At 43.0% G+C, this 18,747-nt stretch overlaps 1 protein-coding gene across 1 annotated transcript in view; it reads left to right on the forward strand.

Moving 5' to 3' along the window:
• The window catches only part of Cacna2d3 (calcium voltage-gated channel auxiliary subunit alpha2delta 3), an 804,511-nt gene that overhangs the window by 567,656 nt on the left and 218,108 nt on the right, over positions 1-18,747 (forward strand). The window contains exon 14 of the mRNA XM_027389601.2: positions 16,839-16,856. Coding sequence (XP_027245402.1) covers positions 16,839-16,856 — 18 coding nt within the window. The remainder of the gene's footprint in view (positions 1-16,838; positions 16,857-18,747) is intronic.

An 18,747-nucleotide genomic window follows, 5' to 3' on the forward strand; every position in this document is an offset into this window, starting at 1 on the left:
TAAAGTGAGTTCCAGGACAGTCAGGGCTTTTAAACAGAGAAACCCTGTATCACAAACTATAGATAGATAGATAGATAGATAGATAGATAGATAGATAGATAGATAGATAGATAGATAGATAGATAGATCTAGGGGTTGGGGAGATAGCTCAGTAAAATGCTTGTTGTGCAAGCATGGAGATCAGAGTTTAAATCTCCAGGAGCCACATAAAAGCTGGACACAGTACCACACATCTGTAATCCCAGTGTTCCTATGTGAGGTGGAAAGCAGAAGCAAGAGAACGCTTAGAATCTCACCAGCCAGCAAACCTGGTGTGTTGAGTGAGAAACAACAAACAACCCTATCTTAAACAAGGTAGATGGCAAGGACTGAGGTTGTCTTCCAGCCTGTATGTGTGTGCAGAGGCATATGCATGCCTGCATTAATGTACATGAACAACCCTCCTGCATGCACATACATGTATATACACACACATACATACATCATCTACACATATGCAAAATCAAAATAAATAAATAAAATTTTAAGTTGCATACTTTTTAATTGTAAGGGTTTATTGTGTCTTAATTTTATTTTCTTACTCATTGCATTCATGTTTTCCTTTAAATTTTTGATATTTTGCATTGCTATTTTCAAGCCCATGTTTGATAATTCCATCATTTTATTTTATTTCTGAATATTAATCAGATTGTTCATTTCGTGAAGAGTCATATTTCCCTGTCTCCAGACTCAGTAATGCTTAGCAGCTGCAGGTAAAATGATAGTGGTTTATGCTTTTGAATATGTTTATTTATCTCCCTTATAAAGTGCTAAGTTTTTTTTTCTGGAAGTCACTTAATGTAATTAAATATCATTATTTTTAGGCTTTTGTTGGGCAAATATAGTGGCCCACTTACTCTAGAACTAGTTTAGTTGTGGAACAAACCACACATTTTCCTAGGTTCCTGGTATGAATCTGTTGTAAGCAAGCTTTATGCTCTTGCAGGTTGGAATTTAAGAATTCAGTGATGCTGGTTTTCTTTCCAGCCTGTGTCTTTCCTCCTCCCTGCTGTGCTTTGCCCAGCCCCGTGGAGCCCCATGTTAGACATGCTCACCTTATTTTTTAAAGTCAATGATGAAGACCTCTTTGTAGATTTCTTGAGCTCTTTCTCTTCATAGCTCTCTTCTTCACTACTCTGCATTGCAAATCCAGCTATATAGTTCCAGTGACATTTGATGGAGTCACTGTCAGCCAGCTCTGCTTTTGCTCCTCCAGTCTCTATGCTCTTGTAAATAGTTCCTGTAAACAACAACAAACTAGAGATTGCCTCATTTGCCTTGTCTTAGAAGCATAGTTTGTGTTTGTTGACTAATAAGCATTTGTGTCTTATACTCCATTCAACTCTGCAGTTGTGTCAGGGTTATCTTGTCTTAGTTACTCTACTCTAAGCAGAAACTTAGAGATGAAAGTTTGTTCATTTGTTTCATCTTAAAAATTAATGTGTTCATCCAGATTCAGGATACGTAATTTGTTCAAACGGTAATGCCTCCATTGCACCTAATGCATACTTATGTATATTTTTAAAGAGAGCAGTTGCTGTTTAGGTCTTTGCCTTTGCATCCCTGTAGTTCTCAGATGGAAACTCAGAAGCACATCTGCTTCTTTGAGCTTTTTGCCCAAGTGCCACTGATGAGATATGACTTTGTCCAGAAAGAGGTCCTCCTTCAGAATGGTAAGAAGGCACTAGGAAATGCAGACATTTGATAAAAGTTATTCTGATTCAGGATTTAATTGTAAATTAATTGAGACCATAAGAAAAAAATTCCACTGGAAAGACACACGGATTTCAAATTATAGGAACATGTGTTTGGCAAAGTGTGCTTTAAGGACTGCCAAAACCCAGCCTTATAGGTGCTCGGGGGCGGGGGGGGTGCAGTAAGAGAGACTCAGCAGTCCCAGCATGTTAACAGGCTTCTCCTGTCCAGTCGAGCAGTTTCATGTCAGCAGGCTGGTGGGGAGGACACAGGTCTCTTCCAGTGTAATTTGAACTTTGTGTTCCCTTCCTTGTCCATTAATAGGTGACTAAAGTTATTTTCAAGGGAAAACTAGCTTGATTTTTTTTTTAACTTCATTGTGCTACCAGGTCAAAATACCAGGTAGCTACCAGGCTTTGGAGTCATCCGTCTTGCCACTTATAGAATGCAGATGATCATATTTTTCACCCTAGGGCCATCTTGGGAATTTCAGGATGGATTCAGAAACCTCATCTACTGGCCTGCCTTGGGTACAGACTCTGTATTTGAAAGTTTTATTATTAGTCAGCATGAGCCAATCTTTTTACCAGAGACTTCTAGAGGCCCAAGGAAATCTGGTGTTGGGTAAACATGACTTTAGTATAGAATATATTCACTAATGGACCAAGGCAAAAACAATACAAAGGAGTTTCTATAATATATAGAAAAGAATATGTGTGTGTGTGTGTGTGTGTGTGTGTGTGTGTGTGTGTGTGTGTGTGTGTGTGCATGCGTGCACGCGCGCGCAGCCTTCAGATGATAACTCGAGTCACTTCTCACTTGCTACCTGTGGGACCTAGGCTTCAATCTGAAGCCATCAGGCCCAGCATGGGCAATTGCCTCTTCCCACTGAGACATCTCGTTGGCCCAGTAATATAAAGTTTTAATCAGGAATTTAACATGTGTCTTAAATGATGTTAACATTTTATTAAGGTCATTATTGGCCTTGATTAGTGTTAGAAAGTTGCTAAGGAGTTATCTGTTAAGTTATCTATTTTTCCTGTAAGTCCTGTTACCTTTGGTGAGATTGCCTTCCATTACTTTTATTTTTTATGTGTATGGCTGTTTTGTTTGCATGTGTGTCTGTGCACCATATGTGTGAAGTGCCCTTGGAGGCCAGAAGAAGATGTCGGATCCCCTGGGCCTGTAGTTACAGATGATTGTAAGCTACCATGTGGGTTCTGGGAATGAACCTGGGTCCTCTGGGAGATCATCCAGTATTCTTAACTGCAGAGCCATCTCTCTAGATAACAAAGGTGAGATTTCTAGCAGGGGTCACATCATAGCAAAAAAGCCAGCAATAGAACTCAATTCTAGCTATTAGTTTGTTTTTTTTATATGACATGTATAGCTTATTATGTTTTTGCTTAAATATACAGCCCGGACTTGTGCCCCATTCTTTGTAGTATATAGTTGGATTTTTATTTCCTCTTTGCTGGCCCCTTTCATTTTTGTTTTCTATGGCAAATCCTGGCTGTTCTCATTGCATATGTGGAGGGTGACTTGAGACCCTTCACATATAGAAGAACGAGGGTTGGGACTCTGTGTGTCTTTCTGGTCATCTTTCTTCAGGATTCACTGTTTCCAGTTAAGTTTCCCTGTGGATTTCTCTGTGGTCCAACAGTTTGTCAGGTCTCTGTAGAATCCCTTTTGAAGACATCTTTTGAATAAAGTAATCACTTCATAGCAGAATCTTTGAGTTTTCATTAATTTTCCTCTGAGAGCTTTTTTATGCCTCACTTTCTGGGGAGGTTGGGAATTCACTCATCTGTTCTGGAGGGTTTTGAGTTCATTGTCCCCTTTCCTCCTAGTGAGACTTCCCTTGTGGGGTTATTCTGGCCATCGCTGACTCTGCTGGCTCTTCACAGCCATGACCTGCAAAGTAGGTTCTCAGCTCTCAGGCAGCAAAGCCCATGTCCCTCCCAAGTGGCTACCAATACTGGTGACAGGAGGTTGAAAGAAAATGTCAGTGCCTTCCTCTGCTGCACCCCTCTTGGTACTTTCTTGCAATATACCATTCTTCCCCTAGCCTTCTTGCAACTGTCTCCTTATATGGCTCTGAATTGGCTCCAAGTCCATCTTCTCAGAGGAATTACATGACATGCATAAATTATGAAACATTTTTGCAAATTAAGTTTTAATTAAAACCAGCAGAGCCTCCAACTGGAAGCCGTCATAATGTTGAAAAGTGACACTGGTAGGGTGGGAGTTCAGGAGGAGGTCTGGGTGGGTTCACATCCTGTCCGGATCTTTCTAGAAGGAAAGCTGCAGAAGAGAGCTTCCCTTCCTTAATCAATACTGCTACCAACCCCTCATGTCCACATGCCTCCTTGCCATGACTGGCCACATGGATTACAGGAAACACCAACCCACCTTAGTGATGATTTTATCTGGGGTTTGCCACATTTCTATTTGGTGTTGCCAACCTGCGTCCCCTGTGAGAACTGGTAGACCCTCTGCTCCCCCACATTGTTAGAACTGCAATTCAGATGGCTTTTCAGCAGGATGACCACCCAAAGAAGGCTGAAGAATGACAATTTTAATTGGAACCGTATTTTTCCAATACTATGTAGAGTTCGAGCCTGCTGAGAAGTGACTTCTTATTGTGAGAAATATTAGAATGTTATAACGAGCAAACTGTCTAGGGCTTTCCCCCTGCTGATAGTCTAAGCTATATGTAATGTGAGAATTGTTCTGGTCTGCCCATTAATAATCCACATTTTCCAGCATCCCCAAAAATGTGTTCCATCAAGTGGATAATTTATGTGGGCTTGTCTTTCGTCTAGGCGGGGCTTCATGATCAGAGCAAAACCCCAGATCATTTCATCTGAAACTCGTTTGAAAAATCTGACCTTTTGTCATCAGTCTACTCCATTCTACTGTATCCCCTGGCTCTGGTCCTCTGGGCTGGGGAGGACAGTGTTTCATTCTTTGTAGACCTGCAGCAGAGCAGGTTACCTAGCCCCTAAACAATTCTGGATTCACACTTGAACACATTCAGAACACACAGAAGGCCCATTCAGCTAATGTGTATTGAAATGTGACTTTTTAAAAAGATGATACAGGGCTGGCACAGAGGCAGTGAAATGAACATCAAAGAGAAAGGTCTTTAGTGGCACAATTTTCCTGAGAGCATTTGGACTTAAATATATAGTGCCCTTTAGCCAGTAATTCAATTTCTTGAGAGGCAGAGCATGTATATTAACAACTTAAGGACAAGGATTAGTACAGTGTCCTTCATGTTAATGACAGGACAGAACCAGCCTAGATAGCCAACATGATGGATTCAGGAAGTTAATTTGTATGTATTGAAATAACTTAAGCATCATGCTGTCATTTAACATGTTAACTAAGATCAACCGTGGACATTAGCAACATAGATGGCTTTAAATATATTATTCCTCTTTTACTGCATGTCTACTTTATGTGTATGTCTGTGTTGTTGGTGTGTGTGTGGGGGGTGTTTTCTTTTGTTTTTTGTTTTTTTTTTTCAATTTCTCTCTACCTTACTTTTTGAGAAGGGTTTCTCACTAAGCCTGGAGCTTAAGTACTCAGCTAGACTAGCCAGCCAGAACACTCTAGGGCTACTTCTGTCCTTGTCTCCCTAGTAGTGGGATCACAGGAATATACCACCATGCCCTGCTTTTTATGTAGGATGGAATGATCTGAAATGCTGGGCAGCAAGCTCTTTACCAGCCAAGTCACCCCTGGTTTCATAGCTGCTTTTCTACAAGGAACATGCATTAATTGTATGATTATTAAAACCACTCTTAATATATGTGTGTGCATATACATGTATGTATACATGTATATCGTATTACAGAGGTCTTTCTGTCCATTTTTTTCATTTAAACATGCTGTTAGAAAAAATAATTGCCATCTGCACCATAAACTTGATGTTGAGAAGTCATTAAACTATGTTTGGTTTGATAATGTAACACCCGAGCTAAAAAAGGCAAAACGTATTTGGAATAGGGACTATTTCCCCATGAGTCTTTCCAGCAGAGGTTGAGACATGCATCAAGAATTTGGATGGAAATTTGAGTAATGAGAAAGTAGAATAGTTAACCATAGATGTTTGTTTGTTTAATCCTGTTTTTGTTTTTACTTAGCCCTCTGCACTGTTATCTGTCTCTAACACTGCTTGCACTTTCTTCACTGCTTCAGAGCTGGGTTAGTTTGAAGCTGTGAGACTGGGAAAGGCCAGTTCAAGTAGGGACTGTAGAATGAACACCAGGGTACTAACCCTAAGAATCTGGAGAGGAGATCTGGGGTGGAGAGAGTAGTCCTGACTTAGCTAGCATCACATAAAGGCAAGAATACCTTCCAGACATCAGGGAAATGAAATGCCCAGTGTGTTTGAAAGGAAATTACATGAATAGTACTGAGGATCTTTTAAGAAAATCACCCTTGAATATATTTGAGGCTGAAATGTTAGTGAAAATATTTGGTTGACTCAGTCCAATTTGTTCAAGGAAAACTAGTCATAGTTTGCCATGGTGTGCACCTAGAAATGGCCAGCTACAAGGTGCCAGTGATAAAACTCAGCTTTTTCACCACTGCTGCCCAATGGTAGGGGTGGGGCTCACAGACACCTCAGCTCTTGTGTCTTCCTGTCATATGCCTACCTGCCCAGTTTTGGTTTTGCTCTCAGGCCCATTTGATATTCTCTCTCTCCCCAGCTGCCCACAGTTTCAGACTCTAGTTGGGAGAAGGGGATGCCAAGAGGATGGAAGGAGCTATTATCCTGAAAAGGGCTGGATGCCATCAAGTTAGATCACTTCTTCATCTGAACCAATTGCTGTGGCTAGAGCCTGAGGAAAGTACCAAGCTAACCAATGGACGTCTGGTCAGTGTCCACTAGATGCTGGCTCAGAAAATGGAGACAGTACGGATGAAAGGATCAGATTGCTGAGCACCAAGAAGTGTGTGCTCTGTAAGAATCACTCACTACCAGATGTCCTATTCAAATGTTATTGCTTCTTTAAATACTCATATAATGAAGTGGTGGTCTAGGATACCATGGATTCCAAGCCTGTGAATTCATCTGACAGTGCCTCAATGGTTATGACATCTCATACTCTAGGTATGAGATATTTGGATGCTACAATATCAAGGTGTAGCAGCTTGACAAAGTGTAGCAACTATTATGGGCTATTTGTCTTTGTAGAGACTGAATATGTATTATCCCATGGAGTCCTCACATGAGGTCCACAAATAGTGTCATCACTGTAGTCTTACAGATGAGAGATCTGGGTGCAGACGTGACTTTGTTTCCCAGGCCCTTGTGGCTAGGAAGTGGTAGAGGTGGGTGTTTAATAACTTGATATATCAAACTCTAAGGCTGTCCTCCCTCGCTTCCTCTCTCCCTTTCTTTTTGCCTTCTTTCCTTCCTCTTTTTCTTTCTCTCCTCTTCCCCTGCTCCCTTTCCTCCTCCTTTTTTTTCCTGCCCCCTCTTGTTTCATTGCTTTTCCTTTCTCTGCCCTTCAATGCCTATACCAAATTCTACCCCTTAGAGTCACACTAGTGAATAAGATAGCCTGGTCCCTGACCTGAATTCTTAGGTGGAGAACTAATGAACAAGTTGCTGAGGGAACAGAGAATTGCAGAGTGCAGTGTACACTTGGCAAGATTATGCAAGCTGGTGGCATAGAAAGACATTTGGGTAGATATGGGGACACTTTTCTGAACAGGAGTCATGATACATTAGATCTGAATGGTGATGATTAGTGGGGCTTGAGGGGTTCTGAGAATTAACATGGGATGGGGGGAGCACACCAGCCATTCAGGGGGAAAGGGCCATGTAATAGCTTGATGTAACACCTCTAAAGCCTGAACAAAGCTGACAAGTATCAAGCTTATACTTTTAGATCATTCTGGATGCAGAGTAAAGAATTAGGAGACCAGGCTTTGGGTGGCAGAGAATAACTGAGGAGGTCAGATAAGCATCAATGGTGACCTGGCAGAGGGTGGCAGAAATGGATGCAGGTAGACAGAATGGACAGTACCAAACCTCAGCTCCATAGAGAACGTCCCCTCCTTGGTGCTGGCAAACCAATCCACAGACCTTCCTCTGCTGTGCAGAGGAGTGAGGCGCTTTATCCACATTGCTTGATGTAGAGGAAAGGGTGATTATAAATGCAAGTTCCACACAGGGGGAAAATGAACACACAGAACCTTTGCAGCAGCAGGGAGTTACCGCTCGTACATAAGACCTTAGGCAGTGGGCCAGTTTCACAAATGGAATCAGCATATGTAGACCAGGCTTTTAAAAAGACAGTTGGCAAGAAAACACTTTGTTTCCTGCTTCATCTTTACATATTGCCTAGTGACATGTGTTGTTTTGATCAATAGATCTTCACTGGGATTTTATTTTTGAAAAAAAAGAGATTACTCAACTCTGGAACTTCATTGAACTAGAGCGATGGATGTCCCTATAGTCGTCCCCAAAGGACTCTGTGTGAAACGCTAAGGTAGAGATGAAATGAAGGAGAAGAATTGGAATAGGAGCGTGCCTGTCTCCTCAGGACAGAAAGTCTCATTTAGAAGCGCTTGCTCCTTCCTCTGTGGGACCCTGTCTGTCTCATTCCTTGCTCCTTTATGGAGCCCTGTCTTTCTCACCCCTTGCTCCTCTATGGGGCTCTGCCTCGCCCTTTGCTCCCCCATTCACAGACTCCACCTCAATGCACAGCTCTCCAGCAAGTGGACAGTCCCAAGAGTCCTGAATTCCTCTGCTAAGACCCACCTCTCAGGGGACTTTGTGGACTTGGTCAGCCTGGCCTGGAGCTCCATCTACCTAGCTGCCTACCCTCCTGCTCCTCCTGCAAGCCTGAGAATCTGAAATCCATGCCAGTGTTCCATAAACCCAATCTCCAGGACCTGGCCATGCTGGTGGAGCACATCTTTAAGTCCAGTACTTGGGAGGCAGAGGTGTATAGATCTCTGTGTGTTTGAGGTCAGTATGGTCTAGAGAGTGAGTTCCAGGATAGCCAAGGCTACATAGTGAGACCTTGTCTCAAAAAAATTAACTTGAGGTAATTTCCTCAAATATGATTTCCTCATCTCACAGTCACCAACTTTCCAGTAAACAGTAGTGTCATTTTTTGGGGAAAAAAAAGTATCTATTCCAAATGCTTCAGGGGCATGCCTAATACTTTCATACTAATGCAGATTACATCTCTTATTTTTTACTTTCTTTTTATTTATTCTTTGTGTCTTTCACGTCATGCACCTCAATCCCATTCATTTCCCCATCCCTTTGTATCTGCCCTCTGCCCTTGCAACACCCTCAAAATAAAATTCAAGAAAAGAAAAGAAACGGAAAAATCCTGTCATAAAAGCTGCAGTGTGACACAGCGAGTCACACAGTAAACCCTTTTGTCCATATATCTTTACTTGTAAGTGTTCATTGCAAAGAGTCCAGTTCAAGGCTCTGGTTTCTGCTACACTATTGATGCCCTGGCTAGGGCTCCCTCTGGAAATCCTGTTGTTGACCTGTGTTGTGGAAATCCTGTTGCTTTGGGTCTGTAGGATGGGCCCCTTCATGTGCTCCCACAAATTATAGATGGGTGGATGTTGGGGTGGGCCAGCTCATAACTCTGGTTCTGGCAGGGTTAGTCAGCCTGCCAGCTCAGCTCTACTGTGTTGCCCAGGTGAGGTGTAGGGGCCACCCTCCTGAGTGATGCAGCTGGTGAGGGTAGCAGCTCTCCAACTCTTACGACCTTAGGGCTAGCTCTCCTTCCCATCACAGGCACTAGGAGGGGTCATCTCTCACCTACCCACACTACTATATTGCAGATCAGGGGTGGTGAGATTCCCCCATGCTCACATTGTGGGGCCAGTTCATTGGTACTGGTCAATAGGGTCAGCTGTCCTGCGCTGCCTAGATGAGGCACAAGGCTCACTTTCTGAAGTGTTCCAGCTGGTAAGGAAGAGGGCCAGTCAGCTCTCTCACCCACCACAGATGGCAGGGGCAGGGGAGAGAGGACATCTTTCTCTCGCCCTCTCTACCACATGGCAGACAGGGGTTCTGTGGACAGTTATCCCACTCTCACACCCTCAGGGCATTCTCACCACACCTCTGCCAACAGGGTCAGCTCTACTGTGCTGCACAGGCAAGGAGCAGGGCAGACTTTCCTGGGTGCTGCAACTGGTGAGGGGGAGAGTCAGCTCCCTCATCTGTGGCAGGCAGCGAAGGGTAAGGGGAGCATCTCTTCCTGGCCCATGCTACGACATAACAGATGAGTAGTGGGGACAGCTCTCCCATCCTCATAACTTCGGGACTAGCTCACCCACATTGCTACCAACAGGATTGGCGCTACTGTACTGTCCAGGCAAGGTGTAGGGCCTGCTCTCCAGAGTACTGTGGCTGGCCAGGGGAAGGAGTAGCTCTCCCACTCTTATGACCTCAGAGCCAGCTTCCTCCTCACCTCAGACATAGAAGCATTTGGGAGAGGGCATCTCTTCTCCACCCGTGCTGCCATATGACAGATGAGGAGTGGGGGGCCAGGTCTCTCATGCTCAAGTTCTCGGGGTAGCTCACCCATGCCCTCCTTTAAACAGGGTCAGCTCTGCTGCCATCACATCATCTTGATGCTCCTATCTCACAGACTCCTGCCTTCCTCTTCCACGAGTGACATCCAGGTCCAGCTCTCCCCTGTTCCCATCTCCATCAGTCAGGGACTACCTCAATGACCTCCTCAGTACTTGCCTATCTTAGGATTTTTATTGTTGTAGCAAGCACTATGGTCAAAAGCAACTTGGGAGAAAGGATTTATTTCAGCTGTACTTTGAGTCCATCATTTAGGGGAGTATGGGCAGGAACTCAGAGCAGGAAGCTGGAAGGAGGAACTGAAGCAGAAGCCATGAAGGAGTGCTGCTTACTGGATTGCTCATCATGACTTACTCAGCCTGCTTTCTTATATAACTCAGGATACCCTGCCAAGAGGTAGTGCTACCTCTGTGCTGCCACTACCAACAGCAACTATTAATGGAGAAAACGCCTTATAGACTTGCCAGCAATCAAGATGGAGGCATTTGAAACTGAGGTTCCTCTTCCCAGATAACTCTAGCTTGTGGCAAGCTGACAACAAACAAAAACTAGCCAGCTGACTGCCTTTGCTGTTCTTTGTCTGTGTGACCTTGTAGTTTCATCCTTTGACTGGAGTTATAACATAGATTTTCTAATAAGATTATGTGAGTTTTCAGTGAGTAAACAGAAGTGAGATACTTTCAATAGTGGCTAGTATGCTACCACTATAATAATCAGATCATTACTTCTGTTCACAGTATCCTATCATAAGTTCCCATCCTCAAGAAGGCCTCTGTTGCATCTACCTTTGAGAGAATAGGATGGGACAAGTCCTTTTAAAGGTACCAGCCAGTCTTTGAAAATATACACTAAGACACACCTCATTGGCTACACCTGAATTCACTTAACCACACCTATCTATACTAGGGTCACGGAGCCTGGCTAAAATTTGTAATTCTGTTGCTAAATTTGAAAGGCAGAATGGTAGTTATTACACTGGCAGTGTGGATAATATAGAGTGTTAAATGGTGAAAGGGTGGGGTATGAGAGGTTAGAAAGGCTTCCTTTGAATCAGTGACACATGATTGGTAGTATATAACTATTCCTAGAGAGAAAAGAACAAACATATGCTTCTCCCAGATATGGAACCAATGACAGACCTATGTAACCATCACACTAGATTCCAACTTGGAGAACTCATTAGTCTAGTGGAGTTACTTCTAAGATCATGGGTAACACAAAGGCAACTGCATCACCAAAAAGCCTGCCCCAGCATGGGTGAAGATTCATAAAAGCTGTAACCATGGAGCACTCTATGTGACTTGCAGGCAGCTCGAGAGGTCAAAGAGGTGCCTTCTCTCTCTAGCAGCTCTTTACAACTTCCATAACTTTGGAGGCAATACTTAAAGATCTTGTCAATTTCATGAACTTCTTAAGATTTTTGAGTTGTTTATTTCCCAGACCTCATGATTCTATCTCCTTCCTCCTGTGTTACAATAAATCTTTCCTCCAAAAGCTGCCCAAGCCCTACCGCCACGTGGGCGGTCTCCGCCAGCCACCTGAGTTCTGCCCACCAAGTTAGGGCCCCAAATTAATACACAGAAACTTGTATTAGGTACAAATGCTGCTTGGCCAATGATTAGGATTTCTCATCTGCTAGCTCAATCTTAATTATCATAAATCTATATATTTTATAAGACTTATCTTATCGGACACCTTCCATTGGTGTCCCTCCTTGCTAGTGGATCACATCGAGAATCTGGAGGAAGAGCAGAGGGGAAAAAGGGATCACTTTTTGGTTGTCCTTCCTTAAATATGAGTCTCCCTGCTATGTCACTTCCGGCCTGGATCACCATTTTTTTACTACATTTCCCAGAATCCTCGACTCCTAATCCTGCCTAACTTGCTGCCTCATTGGCCAAACAGTACTTTATTTATCATCCAGTAAGACAAACACATGCACAGAAGCACTTCCCCCATCACTCCTGGGGGAAAATTTCAGTCTAAAGAAAAATCACGTAACAACTTGAGGCACATGTGTTCTCCAACCTCAGGAGGTAGAGTATGAGGAAGGGTTCTAGGATGAGGGAGGAGGAAATGTGAATGTCTGTAACAATAGAAGGCATGTACTACCTATCGTGCTGCACCAAATACCCAACTGTGCTGAAGAGGTTAGTGGACTCCATCTAGACTCTACCATAGGGAGTGGGGCCAAGATTTCTCATTCCCCTTTTATCACATGACTGTTCATGTGGCTTGATGCACAGGGTCCCCAAAGCCTTCAGGCAATTGGGTTGATACTAGTTCTGTTTAATCTTCATGAGAAACTGCTATGAACACGGTGGTTGCATCAAGGTTGGGACACAGAAGCTGGGCTCTGAACTTCAGAGATTTTTGGCTGAATGGCTGTCCCATTTAACCTCGGTTATCAACTTGACACAGCCTAGAGGCACCTGTAGGGAGTCTTGTTTGAAGGGTTTCTCATATCAGATTGACCTGTGGGGATGTCTTTAAGGGACTTTCTTGATTGCTAATTGACTTAGGATAGGAGAGACCAATCCATTGTGGGTGGTGCCATTCCCTGGACAGGTAGTCCTGAGCTGTTTAAGAGAACTAACTGAGCTGGCCCCTGAGTAAGTCATCAATGTTTTCCACTAGCTTCTGCTTCAAATTTCTACTTAAGTTTCTTTCCTGACTTTTATCAATGATGGACTCTAACCTGTAAGCTGAAATAAGCCCTAAGTTGCTTTCAGTTAGGGTGTTTGATCAGAGCAGCAGTGTAGGAACCAGAACAGTTATCTTGGGGAGGCATTTGACTATTTTAAATACTGGATTGTTCCCAATCTGTGAATGGAAACTGATATTAATATCTGACCCACATGAAGAGGAAAAGAGATTCGACTGGCATTCAGCCAAGCACCTGGCCCCTGGAAAATGTCACTATTATTGCTGTCACTTTCTCTTCCTCTTCTACTTCATTTTCTCCTGATAGACACAATCTGAGTCTTTCTCTGTTCTAGTGTCCTTCCTTCACCCAGCTTCCCCTGGTAACATGCAGGGCCACAGGAAGCTGTGCTCAACAAGGTGGCTTTGGGAGAAAAAAATCTTCCAGTGTGGAAAGAGAGTCAAGTCTCCCTGTGGCCCTATAGGAAAGATACTTTCAGGTTTGCCTTGCGTACATTTGAAAACAGGAAGACTACAACATATATACAGAAGTGTGTATATACTATACAAGAGTCCAAGAATTTCCTGTCTGTCCTAGAAGAAAATATTTTTCTTCTCTTAAAAGGCATCAGCTTGGTTTATTAGCATGCAGTGGTGGGAAGTGAAGATTAAAGGCAGTTTTCTTAGATTTTCTTAGCCTGCTTTCAACCCTGAGTATATCTAATAATGAAGCTTCTGATTTTACGAGGAGGCACCAGTTACAGGGGCAAGAATATCAGTTGTGTATATACAGGCTAGGTCTCATCTCTACTACCTGAAGGGGACCTAGCAAGAGAGAGATGTGTAAAACAGATAACCTACCTGACAGTTGTTAATTGCTCAGAACTAAAGAGAAAAAGTAAAATGAGACCTTAAGTCCTCGTGTGCAGGGCCATTTCCCCTATCTTAGCCTATAGTATGGTGTGCTAGTGGAGCATGGTATTCTTTCCAGTGGACCTCAGACAAAGAGTCCTTTTGTTTGTTTATTTGTTTTTTATTATCCAGACAGGTTTTCTTTGTGTAGTCCTGGCATTCCTGGATCTAGCTCTGTAGACCAGACTGGCCTTGACCTCACAGAGATCCATCTGCCTCTGCCTCCAAAGTACTAATATTAGGATTAAAGATTTGCACTGCCACTGCCTAGATCTATCAGAGTCCTTCTCAACACTTCCAGCAGACAGTTCTTAACTAGGCATTTAGACTTGTTCTTGGGTTAAACCTACTGGTCAGCCATCCTCCAACCACCTTCTGACCACGCCCCTGTTTCTTTAATTTATGAGCCCAGTAACCAAAGACATTGACCTTGGATGTCCAGCAAGAAACTAAGAAACTAAGGTAGACCCAGTGTTCCACTGATCTGGCTCTCAGTTCTCTGCTCTGCATGTCATTCATGAACCTCGGGTGACTGGTGGTTGGGGGTACCCACTCCCACTTGTAGCATCTGTGGCTACAGATGAGTTGATCTAAATCTGTCATGTTCTATTCTAAAGCTCCTTTGTGGGTACCAACCTGCTTAGGGCATGATAAGCTGTAATTTACGTTAGCCCAATGCTCCAATGGGAAAACAGCTCTTTGTTCTCATGAGTTAGTTCTTGAGGGAAGTTCATGTTTTGTGGAGAGTTTGAGGCTAGTCTTAAACTGAGGACATGACCACAAAAGGCCTACTCTCTTATTTTCCTTCCCGGCGTTTCTTTTCCTATGCTTAAGTGGGTAACTCTTTCCGAGTTTTGTTTCCTGTCTAACCCAAATGAAGCTTCATGAAAGAAAAAAGGGCAGCTCCTGTCAGTAAACTCTGAAGTCTCTGTGGGACTTGGTGTGGATCTTTGTTATTTTCTCCGGCCTCTATGCACTTCATGGCAAAACACAAATGCAAAGGATTTTTCAGCCCACAGTGTTTGTGTCCCAGGTTTCTTTTCCATTGCATGAAAGATGTTTGATACTTATTTTTTATTTTGTGAGGGCATAAGGGGGGTGCAGGTGGGCCATGGTATGTGTCTAAAAGTCAGAAGACAAGTATTGGAAGTAACTTTTGCCTTCTACCAAGTGGATCCTGGAGAATCAATGTAAAGCATCAGCCTTGGCACAGATACTTTCTCCTGCTGAGCCATCTTGCTCACCCCTCCTGATAGACTTTTTTTTTATTTCTGAGCTCTTGTGAGCTTTGTCTTCTTAGCTGTAGCCCTGCTGAGAAGGAAGGAATCACAAACACATGCTGGTGTTCTCTTCTTAAACAGAGACGACAGTCTGGGAGAAGAGTTGGAAGTACAGTGACGAGGGTTTCCTCAAATACTTTCCATAAACATTTCATTTTCACTGTGGAGATAAGTCTCAAATCCAAGTCATTTGGGTTTACCCCTTCAACCCTTGTCTGGGCTCCATCTCCAGATGGATTAACTATGGCCCGGGACCTGGGAGAGTCTGATGGGAATCCTGATATTAACGTACACAGAGAACAACTTCCTTCCCAAAGGTGTAAAGCAGCAGAAAGGCAGAATGCTAAGCCAGGATCCTAGTTGGTGGGTTTCATTTCATCATCTTGCATCTTTTACAATTTCTGGGTTTAGTCTAGAGAAATGGTAAAGTCTTTAGAGTCTTTATTCATTTATTCATTATGGATTGAGACAGAGCAGCCCCCAGCTGCAATTCATGATCCATGGAACACCTCTGCTTTCCACTTTATTTTCACCTGTTGATTGGAGGTATGTGGCATTGGCTCACTGAAATTTAATGGGATAACATAGACAAAGGGCTTAACTGTAGTGGATGGTGGCAATTTCACACTTGAAAAACTGTTAGTCTATGTGATGAAAAGTTGAGTCTTCCCAGTGATGTGATTCCTAGATAGAGTATCGATTGCAGGGTTAATGTTAATCCTACCCCAAATTAGGAACATGCTTTTCACAGCCATACACATAAATTGGCAGCCACCATGCAGTGACATGAAACCAGAGTTTTGACATGGGACAGTAGACAAATACAGCTCATACATTTGGTTCATCTTTTTCTGCATACCTATAAACTTCAGTTCCTTACTGGTACTGTTGGCAATGCTGTTGTGTCTTATTTTATGGATTGACTGACTACTTTTTGATTATTTTGCATATATAAGCTTTAGTTTACATTTATAAATTAGTTTTATGCTTCCTTAGCCACCAATAAAGGGAATAGTCAATATACTGCAAAGCAAAAAAAAAAAAAAAAAGTGCCCTTACACAGAAAATCCCTCTGTCAATCTTACCTTTATGGATAGCAGGAGTGCCTGCTTTGGAACAATGATCTGGATATGTCTCTGTAGTGGGTTCTCATGTGTTATACTATGCACAGGGGTTTTCCTGCAGGTGAACGTTTCCCAGCATACCTAACTTCTACCCACTTGAGGACAACAGCTCTTCTTCCTTGATCTCCATTGCTTGTAGATGTTACAACCACCTCCCAAAATCCCTTTCCCTGGTGAGAACTCCTAGCCAGTAGGGGTCTATGGCCTTGAAAGGAAAGAGCCTGGCATGAAGCTGTGTCCAGGACCATCTTGGATTGAAGTACTTCAGGCCCAGTGTTTCAGGAGGTTACCACACAGCTTTGGTTGTGAAGATGTGCAAAAGACTGCTGCAAAACTCCCCGAGTGTCTGCTGGTGCCACAAATTTGGGTGGTGTGCTGAATAATCAGTACTAGGGCGTACACTTGAAAAGGGCCTGAGATTGATTTTATTTCCTTCATTTTCTTCCCTTGTTTTGGTTTTTGCAGTTGCCAGTGGCAACACAATAATGTTTTACAGCTAACTTCATATATAACACTTTGTTTTCTTTTTGTTTGTCTTTCTCCCTGTTTTTTCAGCTCCCTCAGGCTCAAAAGGTAATCTCTTTTCTGTCACATGTGAGTCATTCCCACAATTCACCTCACTGTCATGCATGTCTGTGGCGCTGTGCATTTGACTCTGTTCATGACCAGTGAAAGGGTCTCCTCCTGTGACTTCGCAAGCCGAAAGTGAGACGGGATCATAGAATCCCTCAAATCCCTCGGCCAGTGTTCACCCCCCACCTCCCCACTCCTACCACGTTAGTCCTACCGAAGAACCCTTTCACGGCCAAGCTAAAGAGTGAATCTATACTTAAGCATTTCCCTAAAAATTATCAAATAATGTAGATCAAGTGTAAGTTGGGTTTAAAGACAGCATTCCAGGCTTTCCTGGGATAATCTATCTCCCAGGGAGAAAGATAATGCAGATAATTTGTAAGCCTAGTGACCAAGTTTAAATTCTGAACCATTGACTGGACTCTGAAATTCCCATGGGTTTCATTAATTACAAAATTAGTTTCTGGACTGGAGAAATTGCTCAGAGGTTAAAAGCACTGGCTGCTCCTGCAGAGGACATAGGTTCAATTCCCAGATCCTACATGGAGACAAATACCCATCTGTAACTCCAGTTCCAGGAGACATGATGGTCTCTTCTGGCTGCCTCTGACACTGCATGCATATGACACATAAGACATTCATGTTGGCAAAACACCCATACACATAAATTAACTATAATAAGTAAAATCTCAAAAGTAGTTCCTTTTGTTCTCTATGGCCCATAATATCCAGAGAACATTATAGCAGAGTCCAGGCCAAGGGCTAGACCCTTTCACTGGTCTCCATTGTATATATGAGATGATCTCCTTCCACCATCTAGAATGTCCTCTGTCTGGAAAGACTCCATGTGGTTTCAGTGATGGCTTTGCCTTGTTTTTCCCTTGGCATGCTGTTATATCCTAAGGACAGTTATGGTATTTAAAAAAAAATGTCACGCCATGCCTGCCGCATTATTCTCATGTTCTTCACAAACATAAGCTAGCCTTCTGAAAGGCATAGCCATTTCTGGGGACCAGATGTGGATTAGTTTCAAGAGTTAAGGTAGGATGCCTGCATGAAACTGAGGCAGCATCTTGAGACTTCCATGTCAGTGCAGGATGCTTCAGGTCATCCTCACTGAGATAATGCACAACTGTTGTACAAAGACAGTCTGTTCAGACCATATGGATGACTAGAGGTCTAGAAAGCATTACACAATTACTCAGATATATTTGAGATATTTAAACAAGGCGAGACATGCTAGTGTGTGACTTGGCTCACAGAAATGTTTGATTATACTTCAGTGCCATCACACAAGGACTGCACACTTCATTAAAAGTTCAAGTAATCCAGGATAGCAACAGCTTCCAGAGTAAATACATGGGCAGAATCCAGATTGTTTGGAAAGCTTGATGTCTTTGATAGGACATGCTTTCTTAATTGCTCACATTTAAAAAAAAATCTTATTTTAGAAAGAGACTTAACAAATCAGAAGTGACCTTACTTGCATTTAGTCAATTTCACTGGTCCATATACAAAAACATTCTTGTAGAGGATTCCTCAAGAACTAGAGGTGCTATCAGCCATGCAATTTTAAAACAAACTCCAAACAAACCGAGGCAGACAGTGAGTGCTAAGAACAATGTTGCCAGGGCTGTAGGTTCTGTGATTCTCCATGGCACTTACTTCATGGCATTCATTCCTACTGCTATCATTTATTGACTCTCATCACATGGTCCCCAAGAGGGACCATACTACTGTGATCCTAGAACTGAGTCAAGGAAGTTTCCTGAGTTGCTTGTTCAGTTCTTCCCCTGTCTCCAGCAGATGGCAGACAGTCCAAAGGCCTTCTGTAGCCCCATCTAGCTAGCAGGAAGAGTCCTGCCTCATAGTCTAAGCTTGTTGTCTGATT

Source organism: Cricetulus griseus (genome assembly GCF_003668045.3).
Source record: "Cricetulus griseus strain 17A/GY chromosome 1 unlocalized genomic scaffold, alternate assembly CriGri-PICRH-1.0 chr1_1, whole genome shotgun sequence".
Lineage (NCBI taxonomy): Eukaryota > Metazoa > Chordata > Mammalia > Rodentia > Cricetidae > Cricetulus > Cricetulus griseus.